The sequence below is a fragment of the Pezoporus flaviventris genome, unplaced genomic scaffold (genome assembly GCF_033815535.1).
Source record: "Pezoporus flaviventris isolate CSIRO_AGI_PZ_B2104156 unplaced genomic scaffold, CSIRO_AGI_Pfla_v1 ptg000001l, whole genome shotgun sequence".
NCBI classification, from domain to species: Eukaryota; Metazoa; Chordata; class Aves; order Psittaciformes; family Psittacidae; genus Pezoporus; species Pezoporus flaviventris.
In genome coordinates this window covers 18,431,731-18,453,913 of record NW_026892549.1, presented here as the reverse complement: position 1 = coordinate 18,453,913, position 22,183 = coordinate 18,431,731, and the positions used below count along the sequence as shown (strand labels likewise).

Below are 22,183 nucleotides of genomic sequence, written 5' to 3'. Positions count from 1 at the left end.
TGACGCAAAGTGTTCATCTCTATTTTGGGCACATGGTTGTGGAAAGAGTCCTTATGAAATGGTCAAAAAATAGCCTTAAATCCTTCCAGAAAACGTTTGCTTCCAGAACCTGCTGAATTTGGTAGTAAAAGTCGCCAAAACAGGAACCTGTGGTGGCTTGTCTTAGGGGAGCACTCTCATACCCCAGCACCAGAACAAGGATAAACCGAAGGGCACTGAGCTGTCCCTGAATAAAAGCAGGAGGGGGGAGGTTGATAGGGATTAATTAATCTTTTCAGAGTACAGAAAAACAAAGGGATCATTACCCTTGCTTAGCTTATGCTCCTCAAAAATTTCCCACCCTTGCAGATTAAGGGTCTTAAAACTTTCTCCATCTGGAAGGACTAAAAGCTAAACTGAGGTGGATCTCAGCAACATCAAAGTCCACTCTCCTTGCAAAAGTCTTGGTTTCTGTTTGTCTAGGACCCAAGACAGTTGCCAGGTCCTTCTCTACCTCAAGCTGTCATTTTCCATCATTCTCTGGTGAAGGCCGCTGTTTCAAATTTCAGCCTCCTGGAATCTGCACAGGACATGTTAAGGTTTACCCCTCCACACATAAAACAGGCTCCTATCATCCTACAAATGACCTCAAACTAAACAATTCCATGTTCAATTACAACATCAAGAGAAGGTGGCTTTACTGGCACAGTGTGGAAAAAGCCATTAGCTGTTTGCTTTGATCAAGGCAGCACACTACCAGACTTCTCTTTTGCTGACATCTCGCTCTACACTGGCCCAAATCTGCCATGCTCACTTCTCTAATGGGGATCAATAGCAAAGGTCCATGTGCGCCCAAACAGCACAATCTTCACTTACCAAGGTAGATGTACGCTATGCACCCATGCACCAGTGCAGTGAATGATGTACGTGGTGGTTCAGCTTCTAATTGTAAATAGGATTACCCCTGGAAGTTGCCCAATGATCTCACCCTCGAAACACAAAGCTCAAAGGCAAGCACAGGTGTTCAAAGCCTCCAGAGGACCTCCATCACCCATGGCTATGCTCTTCCAGAAAGCAAAGGCTGAAGAATCACTGTACATGTATACCACACCCGAGTGGCTTGCGGAAAATGCTGCTGAAGCACTCAGTGGTGGGAAATTTGATATCCCCAACTATTAGCACCATGCTAAACAATGAGCAGTTGCACTCCACGCGCCGATTGCTGCAGCACTGGTGCCATCACAAGCCATTACCCATCTTAAAAAGCTGGTGCTGGTGAGCAGATACTCACAGCGGAGGGAATCAAGGCAGCACAAGCACCACAGTATGGAGTTTACACTGATGCGCAACAATTTTGTCCCATATATATTGCCTTGGTCCCCTCCTCCAGACCAGGCAGCACTCAAAGCAATGCCACACTGCTGAGCTCCATATCCCTGCTTGCCCAGTTATTTCTCAAGATAGCATGCTTTACCAAAGCATGTGAAAAAACATGAAACCACATTTAGCAAGTAAGTCATGCAGTAAGTCAGACACTACAATGCAGAATTCAGCAGATTCCATTTAATATCATGTGCATATATCCATACATTTACTTATGTCAATGGTTTTGATGTGCGTGATGCCAGGTCTTGAAAAATCTACTAGTCATTTACTTCTGGGAGCATGAATTCTCTCTTGGGGGGGTTTGCTTTCTATTTTAAATCTACTTTCAACCATAGAGTTGCCAAGATAATACCATCAACTGAAGGTAAAGTGTGCAGAGCTGATCCCTGGAATTTGCAGGCAGCTCTGCAAGTACTGTTGTGAAGGGTTTTGCCAAGAAGCATGGCCCCTCCCTCCTAGGGAGAAAGAGAACTGGTAAGAAATGGTTTAGTCTTTGTTTAGCATCCCAAGCAACAGTGAGACAAAGCAGCAGAAGTAACACCCCATATATTCTCCAAGGAAGTTTTTAGCCAAGACTGAGGAACAGTGCAAAGAAGTGGAGATAAGCCCATCCCCCCTCCAAAAAAAAGAACTGGCACTTTCACTTCTTTTTTTTCCTTTCTGCCATTTAAGTGACAGGACCAGTAGATCCTGCAGTCATGGATGTTTACCCTGCAACGTGCTCCATTCCAGCAGTTTCACAGTAGATTTTTCAAGCCCTGGTGATGGCTCCCAGGAAGGCTTCTCCCATCTGCTCCCGGCCCCCACACGATCAGAATCTATTGCATAGCATTTATTTCAGATAAGGCACTGTTTTGCCCAACACGAACAGCAATTCAAAACCAATGCAGTTTCCATACAGTCCAAATTTGATGGCCTACAGTGCAATAACACATAAAATTAAAGGCAAGGTTTGGAAGAATAAACCCAGCTTTCAATTTAAACTTAATATTAAAAAGATAAAGGAAACTACATTTTTCAAAAGCCTCTTTATTTTCCTTCACCATTGTTGTTTTACAATACAAATATCACCTTGTGAATACACAAAAACCCTACAGAAGATAACTCTGCTTCACGTAAAATACAGAATGGATATATATATATTTATATATATATTTTCTCTTCTTCATTCTTTAAAAAAAACTATTTTGCTCTGCACATTGGCAAGTTTAGGATAGAATTCTTCCCCAAACATACAGTATGTATGGTAGGAGTGAAACTTATAATTACATGCAGTTTCTGCACAAATATTTTAAAGAAATAGAATATCTTTGTTGTTTTTCAACAACATTTCAATACGGGATGGAGAAACCATTTGTAGTTCACTCAGTGATCATTTGTAAAGTTCTTAAAAAACCGGAATTCATGGCTGTTTTTCTTTTTAAAATACAGCTACCAAGTAGACAATAAAGTGATACCTTTTAGTGTGACCTGCCCACAATGTGTGAGCAAGATCGGACCCTTTTTATTTGTTTTTTTCCCCTATACATGGCATTTTCAACATTATAAGCAAATTTCCAATTTAATTTAGCTATAAATGCAAAAATTAGTAATTATACAGTATATATAATTCTGCTTTCATGGAATACTTTATATTAAATAAAAACATTTAAGACTGCCTACTGACCATACAATCAAGACAAGAAAGGCACTAGAAACATAGACAAATCTCTCTCTCCCAAGAAGCATTTTCTTTAAATTTTAACTCTCTATCCTCTGACATGTAAAAATCTTTTTAAATTTAATTTTCATACACATTTTGAAAAATAAAGTTAGGAAATACTTAGAAAACCACTTTACAACTTTTTTTTTTTGCACTTTTTTTTTTTTTTTTGCACTTTTTGACACAGTCACTGCAGATTCTACAAAATCAAGATTACCAAACCTTCCTGTGTCTATCACCTTATTCATAGCGTGGTGCAACAGGTAGAAAGATTTCTTGATTTTTACCCAAGGCAGGTATTTAGAAACCTTCACATAGTCATTTGCTAGAAAATGGCTTACAGCCCAATCTTTGGGGCAAGAGATATGAAAAGTATGTTTTCCCAAGAAAATAATATGCTTTATTTCCAGACGTGACTGGAAAGACCAGAACTTATGATATAAAAGCTTTCATTTATGCCGTCGCATCATATACAAAGGAACATGGTGATGGGTAAATGTAAATCCCAAATCTATTGACAAGAAATGTATAACAGTGCATGATAAGTTAAATTTTCTTTATTGTTGTCCAACGCAGATCCTTTGGAAAGAAAAAAAGATCACAGTGCTTACCAGGTAACTGAATAGGTTAAGTCAAGGGAACTGTTGAAAGAAAGGGTTAGGGAGCAGTTGATTTTTTTTTTATGGCATCTTCTCATATGGAGTTCTTAGCACTTGGGACAGGTTTTTTTCCCCCCGCTTTTGTCTGTTGACATGCTGTTATGTGTCATTCACCAAGCGGCTGTATTTCACCTGCCTGCCCCGGTGCAGCACCGGCCAGGGGAAGGGCCAGTGGTAGGAGCGAGGTACAATTCCTTGGACATTCTTTTCAAAGTACTGGAAGGGCTTGTACCACCAGACCCTTGCAAGGAGGTTAGTTTGGGAAGCTTCTTTTAGCACCTGCACAAAGATAATCAGAAAAAAGAGAATTACAAAAGAGCACATGACTTACTTGCACAACTTCATTGCACATCACTTGCAATCAGTTCATCAGTGATGTCCTGCTTACAGCTGCTTCCAAAAATCTCATAATATCTAGACATACCTCTCAAACAGACCTGGACAAAGACCAAGAGAAGCCAAGCTACTTTTTCGCAGCCTCCCTGTGCTCACAAGGGAGGCTCACCCTTGTTTCCAAGACCTCAGCTGTTCAATGGTCCCATAAGAAAAGAATCAATAGCCCAAAGGTTTGGGGTCTCCTTTCTTCTGGGAATGAAAAAACACCAACCCAACCCAAAGCACAGCTGTTTGCATAGGTACCTCTGAAATTACATGTAGCTCAAACATATCTTTGGAGCCTAGCCGTGTGCCTACAAAGCTATGAGCAACGCATGCCTCAACCCATTTGGAGGAGGCAATGAACCCTGCCCTGCCCTCCACGTACTCTCAAATGGTCCCAATCCACCCTTTCACTCCTAGCTATGCGCAAGCCATAGCTGAAACACAAGGAGTGGGCAGGCACCAAGGGAGTTATCCAACTACCCAGCTGCACATTTTCAATGTCAGAGCAGGGAAGCATTGTATCAGCGCACCAGAAAGCACAAGCATGGGGTTTGTACACTAAGCTTTCTTCCCATGTCATGAACTCAAATGTAAAATAAGTTAACTTTAGCCCTCCCTAGTGGGGTGTCAGACACAAGCCACAGCCACCTGCAAATGGAGCAGCACCAGGAAAAAAAACATCATACAAACATGTGCTCAGGTAAGGATCCAGGGTTCAGCATTTCCCAACATCTCAGCAGCTTAGGGAAGCAATGTTGAGCAATCTTCTAAGTCACACCATGCAGTAAAACAGGTACATTTCCATACAGTAAGGCAAAGGGCTTTTCTGAAGCAAGTCCTCATTTGCATTCAAGGCAATCCTGACTTCAATTGTTTCCACCTTGGATGTACAGCCACTTAGCACCATTGTTTTGAAAGAGCCCAGAAGCAAATGCAAAGTGCAGAAGTCAGTCTGATGGTGTAGGACAAGAGTCTGGGCACAGACTTGTATCAAACATAGTGGTTCCCAAACTGAGCATCAAAGTGCATTCCTTGCAATTAAGCATTTGGTGGTAAAAATGTACCACAGGGTCTGACTGTAGTGTACTGCTTCAAGTAGCATCAAAACCACTGGAATAATATGACACAGTAGCTAGAAAACCTTGATATGATCTAAAACTCTGCACCATCGTATTATTAATTAATTTCCTACCATCATACTGGGTCTTTCTTAAACATAATTAACTGGAGTCATAGGCAACAGAAACAAAGTATCTTTTTCCAGAAAGTATTTGTTACAGGCCTAAGTTTCTCTTAACTCATTAGGTCTTTCCCACGGATAACAGACTTGCGCATTTCCTCTCACATTCCTCAGCACTGTAACCTCACTTCTTATTGATCTAGTTCACTGGCAGGAAAGTAAGAACTGACACGAGACCTCATTTAGACTTCTTCATATGACCTCTGAATCATTTACCACTGCTCCCTGGTTGATTATTACAAATCAAGTGCTGCCTCCTCCTAAGCAGCTCCTTGCTCTCAGTATTTCCCTCATCACCCTATTTTCCATGCCTTGCCAGACTTGGGCCTTAGGACAGGAACAGCCTGCTCTCTGCCACAAAAGCAAAACATTTCTCTTAGTCAAGAGATCTTACTGCCACTTGGAAACACTTTGGAAAACCGGTTCATTTGTATTGAGGCCTCATAATATTCTTCAAGAGATGTGCCATCTAACTAAAGTATACAAACCACGGAATTCCAGGAAAACCCAGCTGGCTTCAACAAAAACAAAATAAACACCAAGGCACAAAAAAAAACCCATTACATCTAAATGGTTTGTTCTGCTATCACAAAACTGGCCAACTGGCCCAGATTCAGAAGGACTTCAAAAACTGAGGTTACACAGCAGAAGCAGAGAGGCCTGCCTGTGGGAAGACCTTCAGATATTTTTGCAGGTGTAACCCAAGATGAACCCAGCTGATGAGGCCTTTTTGTTTCCTGCAAACCCAATGTGAAGTGGGAATAGAGGAATGTTCCACAGGACATGGGTGAGTCCACTCCTACTCCTGCAGAAAGTCTCAAAGTGTGGAAATTCATCCACTACCACACTATGGCAAGTGGAACCACACAGATCCAAAGACTGTGAGAAACTCACTTGCTGGTTGGCCATTGTGTGATACCACCAGAAAAGTCTTGTAGTGATGTAGTAAGCCACCACCACGTCCACAGTGTAGTGGTCATGAGCAAGGAGGATGCAGAACATCCCAACCATGCTGAGCGCCCAGCAAAGCCAGTGATACCACCAGAGTCGCCGTGGGGAATCTGGAAAGAAGCACAAGCAGTGATTATTTCAAAATGTGATGTTATTGACATGCAAGACTACTGCTGTAATTAGCAGACTACTGCAATCCTGGGTGGGTACTGCAATGCCTGCATTAAGATTAAAAGTAGGAATGCTGAGATCACAAAATAAGTATCATTATCTTAAGGTGTTACTTAAAGTCGTGCTCAGGGGTAATGAGGTCCTTCGGAAATAGAAGCATTATTAAATCTTTGAGAAACAAGCCCAATACATACATGACATACCTTGGTCAGTAAAAATTAACTTATTTCTATCTTAATACTGATTCTACATAAACAGCACTCCTTTCCTTTTGCCTTTCATAAAAAATAAATGCATATACTAAGGCTTGACTCTTGCAAAATGAGAAACCTTGCATTGAGTATGGCATTCATCTGGAGTCTTAAGAGACTAGGAAATACACAGCTGAAATACCATTCATCAGGCAGGGTGAAATGAAGGTTTCAATTATATTCTAAACGATTTTGGTTTGCTTTTTCTTTTAAGTAAGATGCTTAATTCAGTCATCTACATGGTAAAGTATTTTATTTTGTTTCCAAGGTTTTCTTTTTCAGTAAGCCCTATGTCTTCGAAGTACTATTATTTAATTGGAAAAGCATGCACTTTTACCTTAATTGTATTTTCCAATCAGTATAACAATAATTCATCAATTAGCAAAGACTTATACAACAAGAAATTCCACATGAACATTAACGAACTTACATTCTTTGATAAATAAGTATGTAAGAGTTAATATGACAGTGTGACCGCTGTATAGATAGTCACCGCACATGTTGTGGGATCCTGTGATGGACAATCCTCCGCCAGCAATCAATTTCATTATCCTTCGCAGATGAGATTCCCAGTCTCCAAAAAGCTGGTAGAAGAGTAAAACATAAAAGCACAGCATGTTGTAAACAAAAGTACTTATTGCTCACACTATGTAAAGGCATAATCTTTCTCCCAGGTCTTCTCGGCAGCCTTTGTTAATGCTCATGGCTGTGCAGGAAAAATATCTCTACCAGGAATCTCCAAGCACAGCTAACAGGTTCAGATCTGGTTTTATTTGTTATATTCTTCCACTGGGATATACAATGGGCATGTATATATATATATATATATATGAAACTCACACATATATAGTGAGGTTTAGAATAATGACTCTTGGAAAACCTACAAATTCTGTAATACAGTCTCAAAAATCCAGCCTCACCAATAAAAAGGAATTAAAAAGTATTTCCAGCTATAGCTGGAATTCTGTCATGTTCTCTAAACATCTGTTTTCCCTTCTGTTCAAGAGGCAATGCACTCCAAAATAAATCAAGCTTAATTTAATGCATCTTGTTCGTAACAGCACAGGCCCTAGAGATAATAATCCAACAGCAAAGAGGATGAACCCCCAAGCTGTACGGCCAGCTGCCGAAACCTAGATCCAACACACAGAAGAAGAGAGTATCTCATTCCAGACTCTAAGGCCTCCTACCACTCTGCTTTGGAAAGTCTTCAAATTGTTTCCATCCACTTCACATTTCAAAAGAAACATATATAATGCTTGTCAGAGGACAGTGCCAAACTTTGGTGTACAAAACTTAGAGTATTGTGTGCAGTTCTGGCGTCCTCAACATAAAAAGGACATGGAACTGTTGGAACAAGACCAGAGGAGGCCCACGAGGATGATCAGGGGATTGGAGCACCTCCTGTATGAAGATAGGCTGAGAAAGTTGATTAAGGGGGTGGAATATCTCCCTTACGAGGAGAGGCTGAGGGAGCTGGGTCTCTTTAGCTTGGAGAAGAGCAGACTGAGGGGTGACCTCATCAATGTTTACAAATATGTAAAGGGTGAGTGTCAGGATGATGGAGCTAGTTTTTTTTTCAGTGATGTCCAGCGATAGGACAAGGGGCAATGGGTGTAAACTGGAGCATAGGAGGTTCCATGTGAACATCAGGAAAAATTACTTTACCATGAGAGCGACAGAGCACTGGAACAGGTTGCCCAGGGGCGTCGTGGAGTCTCCTACGTTGGGGATATTCAAGGCCTGCCTGGACAAGTTCCAGTGTGTGTACTCTAGGTTACCCTGCTCTTGCAGGGGGGTTGGACTAGATGATCTTTTGAGGTCCCTTCCAACCCTTGGGATTCTGTGATTCTGTGAAAGTTGGGGCTGTTCAGCCTGGAGAAGAGAAGGCTGCGTGGAGACCCCACAGCAGCCTTCCAGTATCTAAAGGGGGCATATAAGGATGCTGGGGAGGGACTCTTCATCAGGAACTGTAGTGATAGGACAAGGGACAAGGGGTTAAAACTTAAACAGGGTAAGTTTAGATTGGACATAAGGAAGAGTTTCTTTACTATAAGGATGGTGAGGCACTGGAATGGGTTGCCCAGGGAAGCTGTGAATGCTCCATCCCTGGCAGTGTTCAAGGTGAGGTTGGATAGAGCCTTGGGTGACATGGTTTAGTGTGAGGTGTCCCTGCCCATGGCAGGGGGGTTGGAACCAGATGGTCTTAAGGTCCTTTCCAACCCTAACTATTCTATGATTCTGGACTGACTTTATCTCACACAGTGCATATGAACAACAGGTATGTTCCTGTACACCTGATGGATTTGCTCTGACCCACCTCCAACCCATGACAAGTATACCCTCAGAGGATATTTCTGAAAAAACTTCAATTTGCCTTAGGACAGCTAAATCAAAGTAAACCAAGTCCTTCTGGTGAAGACACCTCTCTCCCTCCTCCCAGCTGACAAAAGGGCAGCTGGTACTCTCCCAAAAATTTGCTTTTGCTGCTCTCAGCTCAAAACCAAGCCCAAACGTTAAACAAATCTACAAAGAAAATGTACATCATGGGACGAGCACAGCCAGGACATACTAAGCATCTCTGGAACCCAATGGGAAGCAGGAACCACCTGAGCTCAAAGGAGCAGGGCTAAAAGATCAACGGATGTCATTACACGTGCTGCATCCTTACATCATTTGACAAAGTTTTAAAATCCATGCTAACCATTTAACAATCAGAAGAAAACACGGATTCACCTGGCTGGCTGTTACAGGCATGTTCGTTTCTTTTAAAGCTCAGTCTTGCTTTAAGAAGTGGAAATCATTAATTTCTGATGGATTTAAACAGGGTCTTTGCAGCAATTTAACATTTCCTGCTAGCAGTTCCTTACACAACATTAAAATGCTCCTCAGAGCCTACTCCTTGCAGTCATATAGAACGCATAAGGTGTTGAGAGGTTATTCTTTTCCCACAGGTATATTTATAGCTTTCAAGAAAGCCCAGCTAATCCTTAATCTTACTGGGTCAACAGAAGAGCACAACATAGGGTTGCCTTTACTTGTAAATGAGCAATGAGACATATTTACCAACGCTGTAAATTTCAAAAAACGGCAGTTTTACTCACTTCAATCCATAAATACCTGTGTTTTCTTTAATTTCATAATGGCTGACTGATCAAGTACCAAGTTGACTCCTCTCTCACTTCTCTTTGCAAAAGACCTCAGTCTCTCAAAAAGCCACGAGGCATGGCAAACATTCTGCCTTGTCAGACAACTGGTGTAATACATTCATTGGCTTTATTTCCTGAGGAACTGAGGCATTTTGGCTTTGTACATACCAGCAACCCTTACCAAAACAGCAACAGCATGTTACCAAGTTGAATCAGTATTTTACTACCTGTAAATCAGTGATTTTACTACCTGTCATCTGACTCCTGGCTGTGCACACAAAACTGTTGAACTGTGTGTACAGTTAGTGTGGAGCAGACAGCTCTCCCCCCGCCCCCCCCCTTCTTTCTCCTGCTTAAATCAAGCTATGGGACAAACAACTCCAGGAGGGTCAGGGAGACAAACTGCTACGGAGAAAGAGCACTTGTGTCTAATACATGCAACTTGTCCCCTACTCTAGAAGTCCAGTCTGTATTAGACTGGATTTCCCTAACACAAACACCACATTGCAGTAAAGACCACCGTTAAACTAATGTTTACATATAATGAGATGGATGCAACAACATGATCCCTGTCCCATCTCCACCCTGAGCATGTGAATTACCTTTCAAGGCTGACTACAGTAGAGTCTTGCCTAAGCACCTCTGTTGTAGTAGCTTGGTTTCAGCCACGGTTTTTGCAAGCCTAACAAACAGGAGTCAGTGCTAGATTGGGGAGGAGGTGGTAAGTCCTTGTGCTAACACAACTGCAAAAAACATATATAGGGACAGACAGCTACAAAGGAGACAGTTTTACCAGCCTTAGAAAAGTCTCCTGGGCCATTTTCAAATGGAAATCATACTTGGATTTGACACCCTGAAGTGTTTAGAAATAAATGATTCACACATGCACCTCCGCAGATTGCACATGCTGACTGTGCAATTTAGTTGAAAGGGCTACAGAAATTGCATATATTAGTACTCTGAAAAGAGTGGGAACACCTGCACTGCCCCAAAGCAAACATCAACACCTTCACCAACAAATAAGATCTGCAGATGGACGTCCCCATCATGCCAAACTGGTATTTTCAAATTAGTAACAATTACTGAGAAAGTGTTGCTCATATTTGTGGTAACAGCAGGACAAGGGGAAAACATACAGACTAAAATATGGAAAGACAGCCAGGAAAAGTTTACCTTTGGAGAACACTTGAAATGCATGCCAGGTACTGGGAGTGTAGTCACATACATTGTAATACACCGATACAGGTATAGTGTGCCAACTATACAGAAAAATCTTCTGCTAATTATAGACCTAGAAGAGAAAAAAAAGAGAGGAAAAAATAAGGAGGTCACTGAATGCAAACAAAACACGTGAAGGTAAATAAACTGCCAACTGTTCTCTTCTGGATGCTTTTGAAACTTGTGGCAGTATCATCTTACACCTGAATACTGAGATACTTTATAAATATTCTCACACTTTAAACGTGAGAAACACAAGAGCAACTCAACTAACATTACACACGAAGATGATTACAGGAAATGTAAGGATTAGAATACAAAAGCCTGTGCAGATTTAGTGTTGAACACATTAAAAGGGATTCCATGCCCCGCACCCCTCCATTAGCATTGAGCAGTTGTTAATTTCCGATTCAAGGCAGGGGATAAAGTTACAGTATTTTCATTATAAGATGAAAAGGAGTAAGTCTATTTCAGCTGACACACACATTTAGTACTTACAAAGGGCTGCTTGAGAAGAAATAGCTTGTATGACCCAAACAACTGAGAACACATCTTTTCCTGAGCAGCATTAAAGAGGAAGCAACTCACATCAGCAACAAAACCTTCAAAATACAAATTCAGAACTGCTCTGGCTACAGGACAGGGTGTTTTCATGGGAAGCCAAGCACAGCAAGCAGCCACAGCTGCAAAGAGATTTATTCATTGAGGCCTGACAGCAAATCGCTGATGTAACGGAGATGGCAGAAGCAATTTTGGGGTACCATGATGCAGTTCTGCAAACCAGCAAGAACACCTGGGGTAAAGAGCCGCAGATCAGACTCAGGAGTAACAGCCAGCCCCAAAACTGGCCTGTTGAGTTTCACTGCTACATACCTGCTAATAACATCACAAGGACAGAGCTACAACAACTAAACACCTTTGGCACATTCATGAGGGTGGAAACAACCTCTATCTGAGCTGGCCCAGAGTTCAGCAAAGAGGAATCACTACCAGCATTACAAAAATCAACAGCAAATCCAGCTTCAGCATGCATAACCTTAACCACATCAACCTTTTGCATCCTGCGAGTTACAGCCCCTGTTGATTTCAGCTGATTTTAAATCACTGTCACTTACAATTATGATCATTTGGGAAATGCAAGGGTTATAACACATGCTGCAAGTTCTGGCATTCATCTGTTGCTATTTTGAAGTATTCACTTTGAAATAAAAAAGTATGTCTATCAAGCTGATATCTTACAAAGCACAAAAATGGCCATCTTTTTTATTTTTAATAGCTTTTGGCAGAGTTATTAAGCTGTAGTGATCCTCTCTCAGAGAATATGACTTTACAGTGCCAGATCATCAACAACAACTTGAGTCTTCATTTATCAGAAAAGCTTCAATTACGACAGTGCAAATGCATTTGCACACCAGTACTTACTGCTATTGAAACACAGTATTTGTATTTTTTCCCCCTCCTGCTGTAAACATGGACAAAACTGGGAGTCAGAAGTTATACTTTATTAATTTAGCTCCATGGATGGAAATTTAAGAGTGTAAGGCACCACGCCATTGGGGCAGGGGTTTTCCTGTGTTTTGAACTTCTCTCTTAGAAGGGTGATGCAATAAAGATCTCACACTTGGGCCTGGCTTTAAAACCAGACATAAACTTGCTTTTATTTAAAACCTGGTATGAAGACAAATGGGGGCTAGGGATTAAGGACTGAGCAGCACTGTATTTTGAGGCTGAAGAAGCAGCAGTGGTTTATAAGCACAGAACTTTCTTTTTTTTTTTTTTTTAAATTAAAATTCCCCATGACCCTACTTGGTCTAACTGGATTTAGCACATTTTAGCTTAGGAAAGTCTGAAAGTGCTCTGTACTAGAACATGTATTTTTTTTTTAAAGTAAAAAGCCTCATATTTTCCCTTCTCAAAAGGATTTGTGTGGGTGTGTGATTACAAGCCAGCTACAAAGTATAACTTCTAAGCTTATTATGGCGAAAACAATACCTATAACAACTCTCCAGACCTCACTAACATGGGTAGCCAGGATGCTGCTTTTTCAATCCCATGAGTGTGTAGACTGAATTAGATGTCAAATACGGCCAAACCCCAGCATTGTACTTGTCCCAAAACATCTGGGAATGCTTCCCAGAGAAGTTAATTCTGCCTTGGTAGCTTGCCTGAACTTCTCAAGGTCCCCATGGCATCTGTGGAAAAAGGCTTGGGCAGCCTGGAGCCCCCAACAAAGATCTGCACAGCCACCCTCCTCCTGCCTTCTGGTGGGAAACAAGAGCAATGCCATGGGCAGTATTCTGTATGGAAATTCAAAGAAAACTATCACTGATTTTCTTGCACTAAATGCAGTACCTTGCCCAAAAGCCAGCCAAAAAATCCAGTCTCTACCTGAAGGTAAAATGAATTTTCAGGCAAGAAAGTAGTAACAGGAGCCAAAGGGAAACCCTGCATTGTGGTTAGCTGGACAGACAATGCCTTCTTCTACTTTGTCCCAGACTTTGCAGTTCAACACAGAAGACACGTAGATCCATCCTATTTAACATCATCATGCAATCCCTGGACTAAACAAGATGACCTGAGTGATCAGTATTATGAATGATGACACATCTCTATTGTATGTCACTGCTTCAGAGAACAGCGGGCTTAGACCGGATGAAATCAGGTTACTGGGAAATAATGACCTTGGTAGGATAAGCAATAGGAATGTCACAGCTTGGCAAGGAAAAGTGCTTCAAAAAGTTTGCCTCCTTCAGCCAAAGGTTCAACCCAGCCACTGGCTGCAATTCAGCTCATGGGTAACAACGCAGGCTCATTCACTGGTGACCCTGAGCTTGCACTTGGAAACATCCATGAACAGTACCTCTGTCATCTGAGTAGGCAAGAAACCAGGCTCATCCTGCCCAGCAATCACCTGGCTTCACATCTTCAGATCTCAAATGTAGTGTTGCAATGATACCATCAGAGATCACAGAAGTGAGGAAGGTCTAACTAGCATAACTTCTTCTCTCTATTCTTGAATTAAGTTTCAAAGGCAGATGATAACCCATGCCACAAAAGTAATTCCGCTCTTTTTATAGCACTTAGTGGTTCACTATCCAAAGCCATGAGAATGAGGTCTTCCAGATAAATCCACCTCACTGGGCTCCTTTTCCCACAAGCATCTCTCCTTCCCTTTCTGCTGCTTATAAACAGATTGGGCCTCTCAGACACTGATACCTCTGTTTGTTGACATAAAAGACAACTTTTGGTCTCCAAAGCATTACACGACCATTACACGCACCAACCAGCGCTGACCAGCTGACATCTTCCTCTAACACCAGAAAGAAACCTTCTAAAGCAAGTAGAAAATGAACACATCAAACCAAACGGTGACAGGGTGAGAGGGTACAAGGGGGAATCTTCACATCTATCAACAATACCAACCTACTATATCATCAGCCAATATACCAATGCTTTGAAATCTTGGAGACTTAATGGATTCTGCTGTTCTTAATCTAAAGACTGCTCAGTTCCATTACAGGGCATCTGATCCTTCATACAGCCCTATTAACCTGCCACCCTGTTCTTGAGAGTAATCTCGTATCACCTCCTCTACGTACTTCCCTCAGTTTTGAACATTTACGCTCAGAGACCCACAAAAGTTAATGTTCTCCCACATTCACTATAGGCAGCTGGAGCCATGGGGAAAGAAGCTGGAGTGCAGCTGCCAACACAAGAGGGGAGTGATACTGAAGCTTACAGCCATAAACAAAACAAGAGGCCAAGCTAGGGGTAAATCCTTTCTCCTATACATATGTGCACATAAAAAAAACAAAACCAAAAAGGGCAATTCCACAGTTTTTACAGCCCTAGAATAACTATAAATTACCCATTCTAGAAACACTCTTCTAAGGAATGCCATCTCAGTAGAAATGTGCAACAGTTTTAGAATTTTACCTGATAAAATTAATTAAGTAGTACAAAACAGCAGGAAAGATGAAGAAACCATCATCTCAGTCCTGTGAATTACTTACACATCTGTCACATTCCTATGGAAATGCACAGCCGTACTGCACTAGGGCGTCCTGCCCCGGCTTAGCAATTCTCTTTTCAAGCTGCCTGTACCTTATGAAATGGGTGAACGACATGCTTACTTTTAAGTTTTAATGTTTTTCTCCACTATAAAGGTGAGTGATCCACTGGACTCTATTTCTCTTTTTACAAAAAAAGGGGTAAATCTGTAACTCTAAGGTCATTAGAAAGTCCTGTGAACTGAAAGATCTTCTATTGCATACGGTGGGGCTAAATTAAATTCCTTCCTCAGCTTCCTACACAGGAGTCACAAGAGTCAGTGCACAGGTAAAGAAGGAGGAGACCCCCTTTGGACTGGGCAGCTGTGGGGACATTATTGTGCCTAGGTTTTGTAAGGAAAGGTGATATGCCACCCCATAGTACTTAATGCCACTTGACTCTGAACACTTTACTCACAGCCATGGCAGCAAAAGGCCTTATATCAGAAACTTACTATAAGGCAGCCCAATGTATGGATTTACAGCAGTATAAATACCCTGAATTAAGCATCTGCACACACTCTGTAAAGGGTAAGCAGCAGATTATTTCCATTGGCAGACAAATTCACCCTTGCAATTGTGACCAGTATGAGCAAGGAAGTAAACAACCACCAAGACTGTGAAAATTCATTATATATCAATACTTTTGCATATTTTATGATTAGCTTGACATATTTTGTGTCTGACATTACCTGTCCCATCTAATGTCAAGCAAAAAACATACTTCAACACTTTTTCATGAAGCACTGTTTAGGTACATGAACTAAGCCACTGTCTGTTGGTTTTGTCCACCAGTATCGTAATCTTTGGGTAGGTTTTTACATCAGGCAAACTACAGAGACACTAACTGATCCCAAGTTGGTCTGCAGTTCACAACAGTGTGAGCTATGCCTCCTCTGAACAGTCAGCTGAGCTAAGAACACCATTACATCCAATCCATGGCTTTTCACACACGAAGAAGGTTTAAGTCGATTGTGCAGGCAAACAAGACCAGGGCTATTTCTTAGTTTCTTAGGTGACTGTTGAACTTCTCAATTTGGGAAAATAAAATCAGAAAGATTCACAAGAAGCTTCATTTTATTTGGATGTAAACCAGTATTTGACCTCCCTAGCACTTAGTTTTCAAAAGGTTTTACTTACTTGTATTTTAAGAGCAGCCACTGAACAAACCACAGTCCTACAAGGATCATGCCATTGATTTCACAAATAGAAAAAGCCCATTGCACTCGATCAAAACGATCAAAAAATGCATCTGGTAGGGGAGGCTGCACCTCCTTGGGAGGCACTCGTTCATGAACGACTGAGATAGTCACTGTAGTAAAGATGAAACAAGAAAGTGCATAAATAAAAGCCAGGAAAGTCTTGCCCCATTCCATGGGATACTGTGAGCGCTCTGGCTCTGGCATGGGGATCTTTATCATTTCCTTCTTAAACCCATTTGGCATCCCGTTCAGCTTCATTTTACTGCTAAAGCCATTCTCGCGCGTGGTGTTGCTGACGTGGATGTGCCCGTTGACGTGCCCATTTTTGTGAGCCTCCATGTGGTGAGCCATTTTTAAAGTTTCAATCATGTGCAAAAGCCGCTGCCCGCTGTCAGAAGACACCCGAGAGAGAGGCGTCTTCTTAAAATCTTCCTCTGTGAGGTTGATCAAATCCTGCCCAGTGAAGCTTTTCAATGGCTCACAATACTCCGGCACAGCATTTTCCGTTAGCCAATTCGTCACCTCCTCGGGTGACCACAACACCACTTCTTTCATCTCGCCAGGCAGCTGTGGCAGTCTGACATCGATTTTAAATTGGGCAGCAGCCACTGCGTCTCCAGTGTGCTGGAAAGCTCCTCCTTGGCTTCATCTTGTCCTGTGAAGCAGTTTGGCGAGAGGCAAGTCCCTGTCTCTAACCATCTGATATGAGCATCCACGCACCGTGGCAAGCATAGGAAATGGTTCACTTCATATTCGTGTTGGCATTCTTCCTGGGGAGGAGAAAAACCCAAAACCAGTCATTAAGACAGCATTTACAAATAGTTTGCAATTCATGTTTAAAGAAGAGATTGCTGCAAAAGAATAGCCGGACTCTAGCATGGAAAAGACTAACTGATTTGAGCTCTAGCCTTGTATGCACAGCACTGTCCTTTCTGAGCTCACTACTGATTTTCTCAAGAGCTTTAACAGTTTTGTATTTTAAACACCACTTTGCAGCTGTGGGAAGGACTCCTCCTGCTCTATATTTGTTAAATTTTCTATTGCCATGCAGCTCCGGTCCATAACCAGTACCCGAACCGTATTTCAGGATCTGCAGAGCAAATGTTTATTTAGTGTTACTGATGTCAGAAACCTTTTCTCCCCCTTATAGAGTATCTTAATGCAATCTGTTGCAGTTAGTTATTGAATAGGAAGCCTGATTATTGTTCTGCAAGGCAAAAATACCTAGTGTACCACAAAAAAAAAATGCTTTTCTACAGGTCAATGACAACAAAAAGACGTAGGTAAGCAGGATTATACTCTCTGGGCCAAAGCACCAGCCGGAAAAATCAATATCCAAACAGGTTAGCTTGAAAATAAACTGAAGCATTTAGGTTTGCAAGACTCCAGTGGATGTTTAACAGCTCTTCAAGACAGATTTTACTGTTTCCATGGTATACTGCTACAGTTCAGATAAGTTTGTCATCAGCTAAAAAACAGTAAAAAAATTAAAGTGAAATTTTCTATTTTTGAAAAAAGGAACTATGTCATGAACTTAAATACCACATTAATTGCAAAAAGCTGTTTGCTTCCAATACAAAAATTACCAGAAAACAGGTATTACTAGCTGGAAGCTCTTCCTGCATTTCTGAGACAGGAGCAGCATGAGAAGGCGATCATGTGGCAGTGAATGCCACTAGCAAATTCCCAGGTTTAAGATGTTTATTAAGCGAACAAAGAAAACGCAGTTGGCCCCAGAGCACAGAGAGGAAAACAGCAAGAACCCCTGTCTCCAGCCTGCAACCTGAGACCAAGCATCTCCTTCAGGAAGCTGCAGTATCATAAACACAAAGTGACCTGAAGAAAATAATAGCATGGGAAAAAAACACTTCATATTTTCGAAGTCATATAATGCCTTCATCAGCTTAAAGAATATATTTAGCCTCTCACAAGCTACCAGATGTTTGTGTTTCATCACACGGAGCAAAGTTACCACTAACAAAAACCAAAATAATCTACACTACTGGCACGATTTAAGCAGAAGTTGTATAAAACAGATACAGAGGTATGCTTCTACGTAAAACATGACTGGGCTGCACATAAATACGTTCTTGGAGCCGTTACCTCTAAACTGAGCAAGAAACACAAGGTGCAGGTTTTAATCTGCTTCTCTGTGGAATGAACCAGGTCTGATGACTGAGAAAAGAAAAAGCTTTGGACAAAGCTTTGCCAGCACTTTGTATAAAATGCTGACTTTTACACCACCTCTCACTTGCTGGGCATGCCATGCATAACATACACATTTAAATCCATGTGGCAAATGGGTGAAGATGAATATTCTCTCTTGTGAATATCCATGCTATTTCAGAACAGCAGAAGAGAGGATAGAGCTCTATTTTCTTCCTTTCTTTTTTTTTCAGTGGGATTATATGTACTGAGGAAGGCTTTTAGCCAATGATCGCTTCATTATTCAAGTTGTGTTTAGCAAATTGGTATTTAGTTACACAGCTCTGAACATGGGGGGGGGGGAGGGAAAAAATGGATTGAATTATACATGTTAACCCACATTAGAAACTCCTACCACACTTGACTGAAGGAGAACAGCTCAGCTCTTCACCACGCTGGTCTCAGCTGTAGTCACTGTAGTCACATTATCATAGGAGCACCTGAAACCCAGAGTCTGGCACCAGCCACAGCACAAAGCTCAAGCATGAACCCTGTATCCTCACTGCATGCCAGGGATACTCCATGCCAAGGAGAGTTGGTGTCACCAGCAGTTATGCGAAGATGTTTTGCCAGCAGGTCCCTGTTTAGCCCACCTGGGTATTAAGGGTGATGTCAGCTTTGAGCTACCTCAAGCCTGTGACTTGACTTGGTCACTGCAGACCAAGAAGGTGGAAACACCATCACCTTTGTGATGTCCACAGTATTTCAGACTCAAGCGGTGCGCCAGTAATTCACAACTCAAGGATCCATATCTGTGTGAAGAAAACCCAACACACTTTCACACTTGTCCTAGGGTTGACACTCAGGTTGTAATCCATGAGATGCAGCACCAAAAACTGCGTGGCATCAAATTCACAACTAATACTAATGGACCTCTACAGCCTTGCTGTTTCCCAGGGTAGCACCTTATAATCTTGATAAAGCCTCAATTATTCTTTTAATCCTGTTACAACACCTGGGCTCTTTGTCTGCAGCAGAACCTAATTTCCTCATGCCATTTAACAGCTACATCAGCTGCTTCTCCAAGTTTTGCTTTAGCAAATCAGCATGGATTTGGTGTTGCAGCAACACTGTGTACACCACGAGGTAGGGCAATATTAAACCTTTGCAATTTTAAATGCTGGAATGATTAAATCACTTTCTGCCAAACCACTCAAAGCAGGAAAACTGTTGCCCTCCTGACACACCAGCTTTTTTGACCTGACAATTCACCACAAGCCTCCTGCGTGCTTAAGGATTCAGGATCCCAAAGACATAGTGCAAAGGAGCCTGTAGCCAAGCTTCAAACTACCTCTCCATTGCCAAGGGAGGTTTAGATTGGATATTCGGAAACAATTCTTCACCAAAAGGGTTGTCAAGCATTGGAACAGGCTTCCCAGGGAAGTGGTGGAGTCACTATCCCTGAAGGTATTTAAAAGACATGTACATGTGGCACTTAGGACATGGTTTAGTGGTGGACTTGGCAGTGCTGGGTTTATGGTTGGATTTAATGACCTTAAAGGTCTTTTCCAACCTAAAAATGATTCTACGATTACTTACCATGAAATATAACATGTCCTCTTGCTGCAGCTAAGCTAGTAAGTTTTAAGATGAGCTCCCTGTGGAGCCTAAATGAACAAAAATTGGTTGCCAGGTGCAAACACTACTCCTCTACTGGCACAAGAGTCATAATATGCTGGTGGAACCTCATGATGCCTGGCCTTGGCAGTGTTACGAGAAACAGCAAATGTGTGTGTCTTATAGCAAGTGTGTGTGCAATCCCAGCCTACTGTTATCATACCACCAGTGTGTAAATCACTACTGAGTACCTTTTGTAAAAGTACAGTAACTGATACTCATAGGAGGAAGGCTTAGAGGAAAGATAATACTCTGCCAAAGATGCAGGCCATGGAGCTGTTTTTGCTGAGAGTTAAACACACCTACCGCTCAGAACTCTATTTCACAACCTGTGTAATGGGAGAGGTATAGGCAAAAAAAGCTGCTTTACTAACACCTTCAGCTTGTCACATTAAAAATATCTTGTTTTCTATCATGCATTCATCAAAGCTTGAACAGGTGAGATTGTCAGAAACTCATGGGTGTTTATGGGAGACTTAAAAGACTCTGTTAAGGAGACTCTGGTCCCCTTGCTTCCACAACAGTCATCTTTTGTCTACAAAAGCTGAGGACAGGAGGCAAAGATGGGCATCAGCTGCTGCCAGGCCACATCCCACTGCCCCAGCAAGGGTACAGGGATGGGCAGGGGGATGGGTGCACAGGCAAGTCTCCCCAGCTCTAGTATGGGTTGTCAGCCTGGGCCAGGCAACTAAACCACTCCATCTACAGCTGATCTGCTTCATTAAGGAGCCTTTATCTGATACTGATTAAAAATAACAATGTGATTATCAGAATAATACAACTGCATTATGAAAACAATGCCATGTAGAACTGGTATCTCAAAATACCCATATACCACAAACCAAGCATGATGAAATAACTTCAGCAAGCGCTCTAGTACCCACCTCCCCATGTTTCCATGACCTCACTTCCCCTGTTACCAACAAACATTAAAATGCTAACTTAAAACTTCCAGATCCTTTTTCACTTTCCCAACGAGAAGTATTTTCCTCCACCACCACTACAATCTGCCTATATAAGGGTTGTTAAACAAGTATTTGAGAGTGCACTACATAACCTTGCATGTCATGATCTGTTCTCTTTTGCATTGCTTTGTCAAAATGTGTTTATGCATAAGGACTGAGCATGGGAGCAGTCATCTTTCTGATTAAAGGACAAGATAATCAGCAATAAAATCATCAGCTGACTGCACCTTCATACTTGATTTGATGACCAAGGTGCAGAACACTTTACAGTTTTCTGTTTCTAGGTCTGCTTGAGGGTAACTAAGCACTCATACTAGACATCACTGTTTAAGATTTCGTTTCTCAAAGTCCATGGGCTCACCACTGAGCAAGTGATGGACATCCCCAGGCAGGCAGTGTGGTTTGTCTGGCATGGTTGCAGGGTCCATGCAGCAGTAACTTCCCTCCATGACACCAGCACTGGTTTACAGGTTAACATGCTGTTCCCCATTACCTCTAAATTTACAAGCAGAAAGCAGTACATCTTACAATTAACACTGATGAGATAAGCACACATACACCTAAACCAGCAAGAGACCCCCCAAACCAGTTTGTTCATTTCCAATTTCCTCCTAAAGCACCCTGAAACCAAACCAAAGAAAACCAAAGTCTTCCCCAATCAAATTATGCCTTCCTCATGTTTGTACAGTGCTTTTATTCTCTAAATGAGGACCTTTGCTGCCAAGGCAACAGTCACTATAGAAATAAGTTAAACAACCAGCCATTTCAGAAACTGCAATGAGTTCCTCACTAGCAGCCAAGGAGATTTTCAAATCCTTTCCGAGGAGGTGGGTGTGTTTCAGTTACAACACTGAGCATCCTTCCCAAACACCCCCGAAAATCTGAGATGACAAATGCATTAGTAAAAACAGTGTTAAAATGAGCAAGGACCAGGGAAAACCACAGTCTGAAGACATCAGTGACATTTTCCTCCCCTTTGGAAAGCAAATGCTTAGATTCACCCCAATTATGGGTGCACACATGTAAGCAAGAAAAAAAAAAAAAAAATCACCTGCTGT

The 22,183-nt window shown here is 41.8% G+C and overlaps 1 protein-coding gene across 6 annotated transcripts in view; it reads right to left on the bottom strand.

The window, feature by feature from the left end:
• Nucleotides 1-1,527: 1,527 nt before the first annotated feature.
• Nucleotides 1,528-22,183, bottom strand: part of SGMS1 (sphingomyelin synthase 1) — a 99,237-nt gene continuing 78,581 nt past the window's right edge. For all 6 annotated transcript variants that reach the window (XM_061446778.1, XM_061446786.1, XM_061446818.1 and 3 more), the window contains 5 exons: nucleotides 16,277-17,108; nucleotides 11,043-11,160; nucleotides 7,151-7,304; nucleotides 6,242-6,408; nucleotides 1,528-4,005 (listed from right to left, as the gene is read on the bottom strand). In XM_061446778.1, the coding sequence (XP_061302762.1) occupies nucleotides 3,826-4,005; nucleotides 6,242-6,408; nucleotides 7,151-7,304; nucleotides 11,043-11,160; nucleotides 16,277-16,893 (1,236 nt within the window). In that variant the 5' untranslated portion in view covers nucleotides 16,894-17,108 and the 3' untranslated portion in view covers nucleotides 1,528-3,825. The remainder of the gene's footprint in view (nucleotides 4,006-6,241; nucleotides 6,409-7,150; nucleotides 7,305-11,042; nucleotides 11,161-16,276; nucleotides 17,109-22,183) is intronic.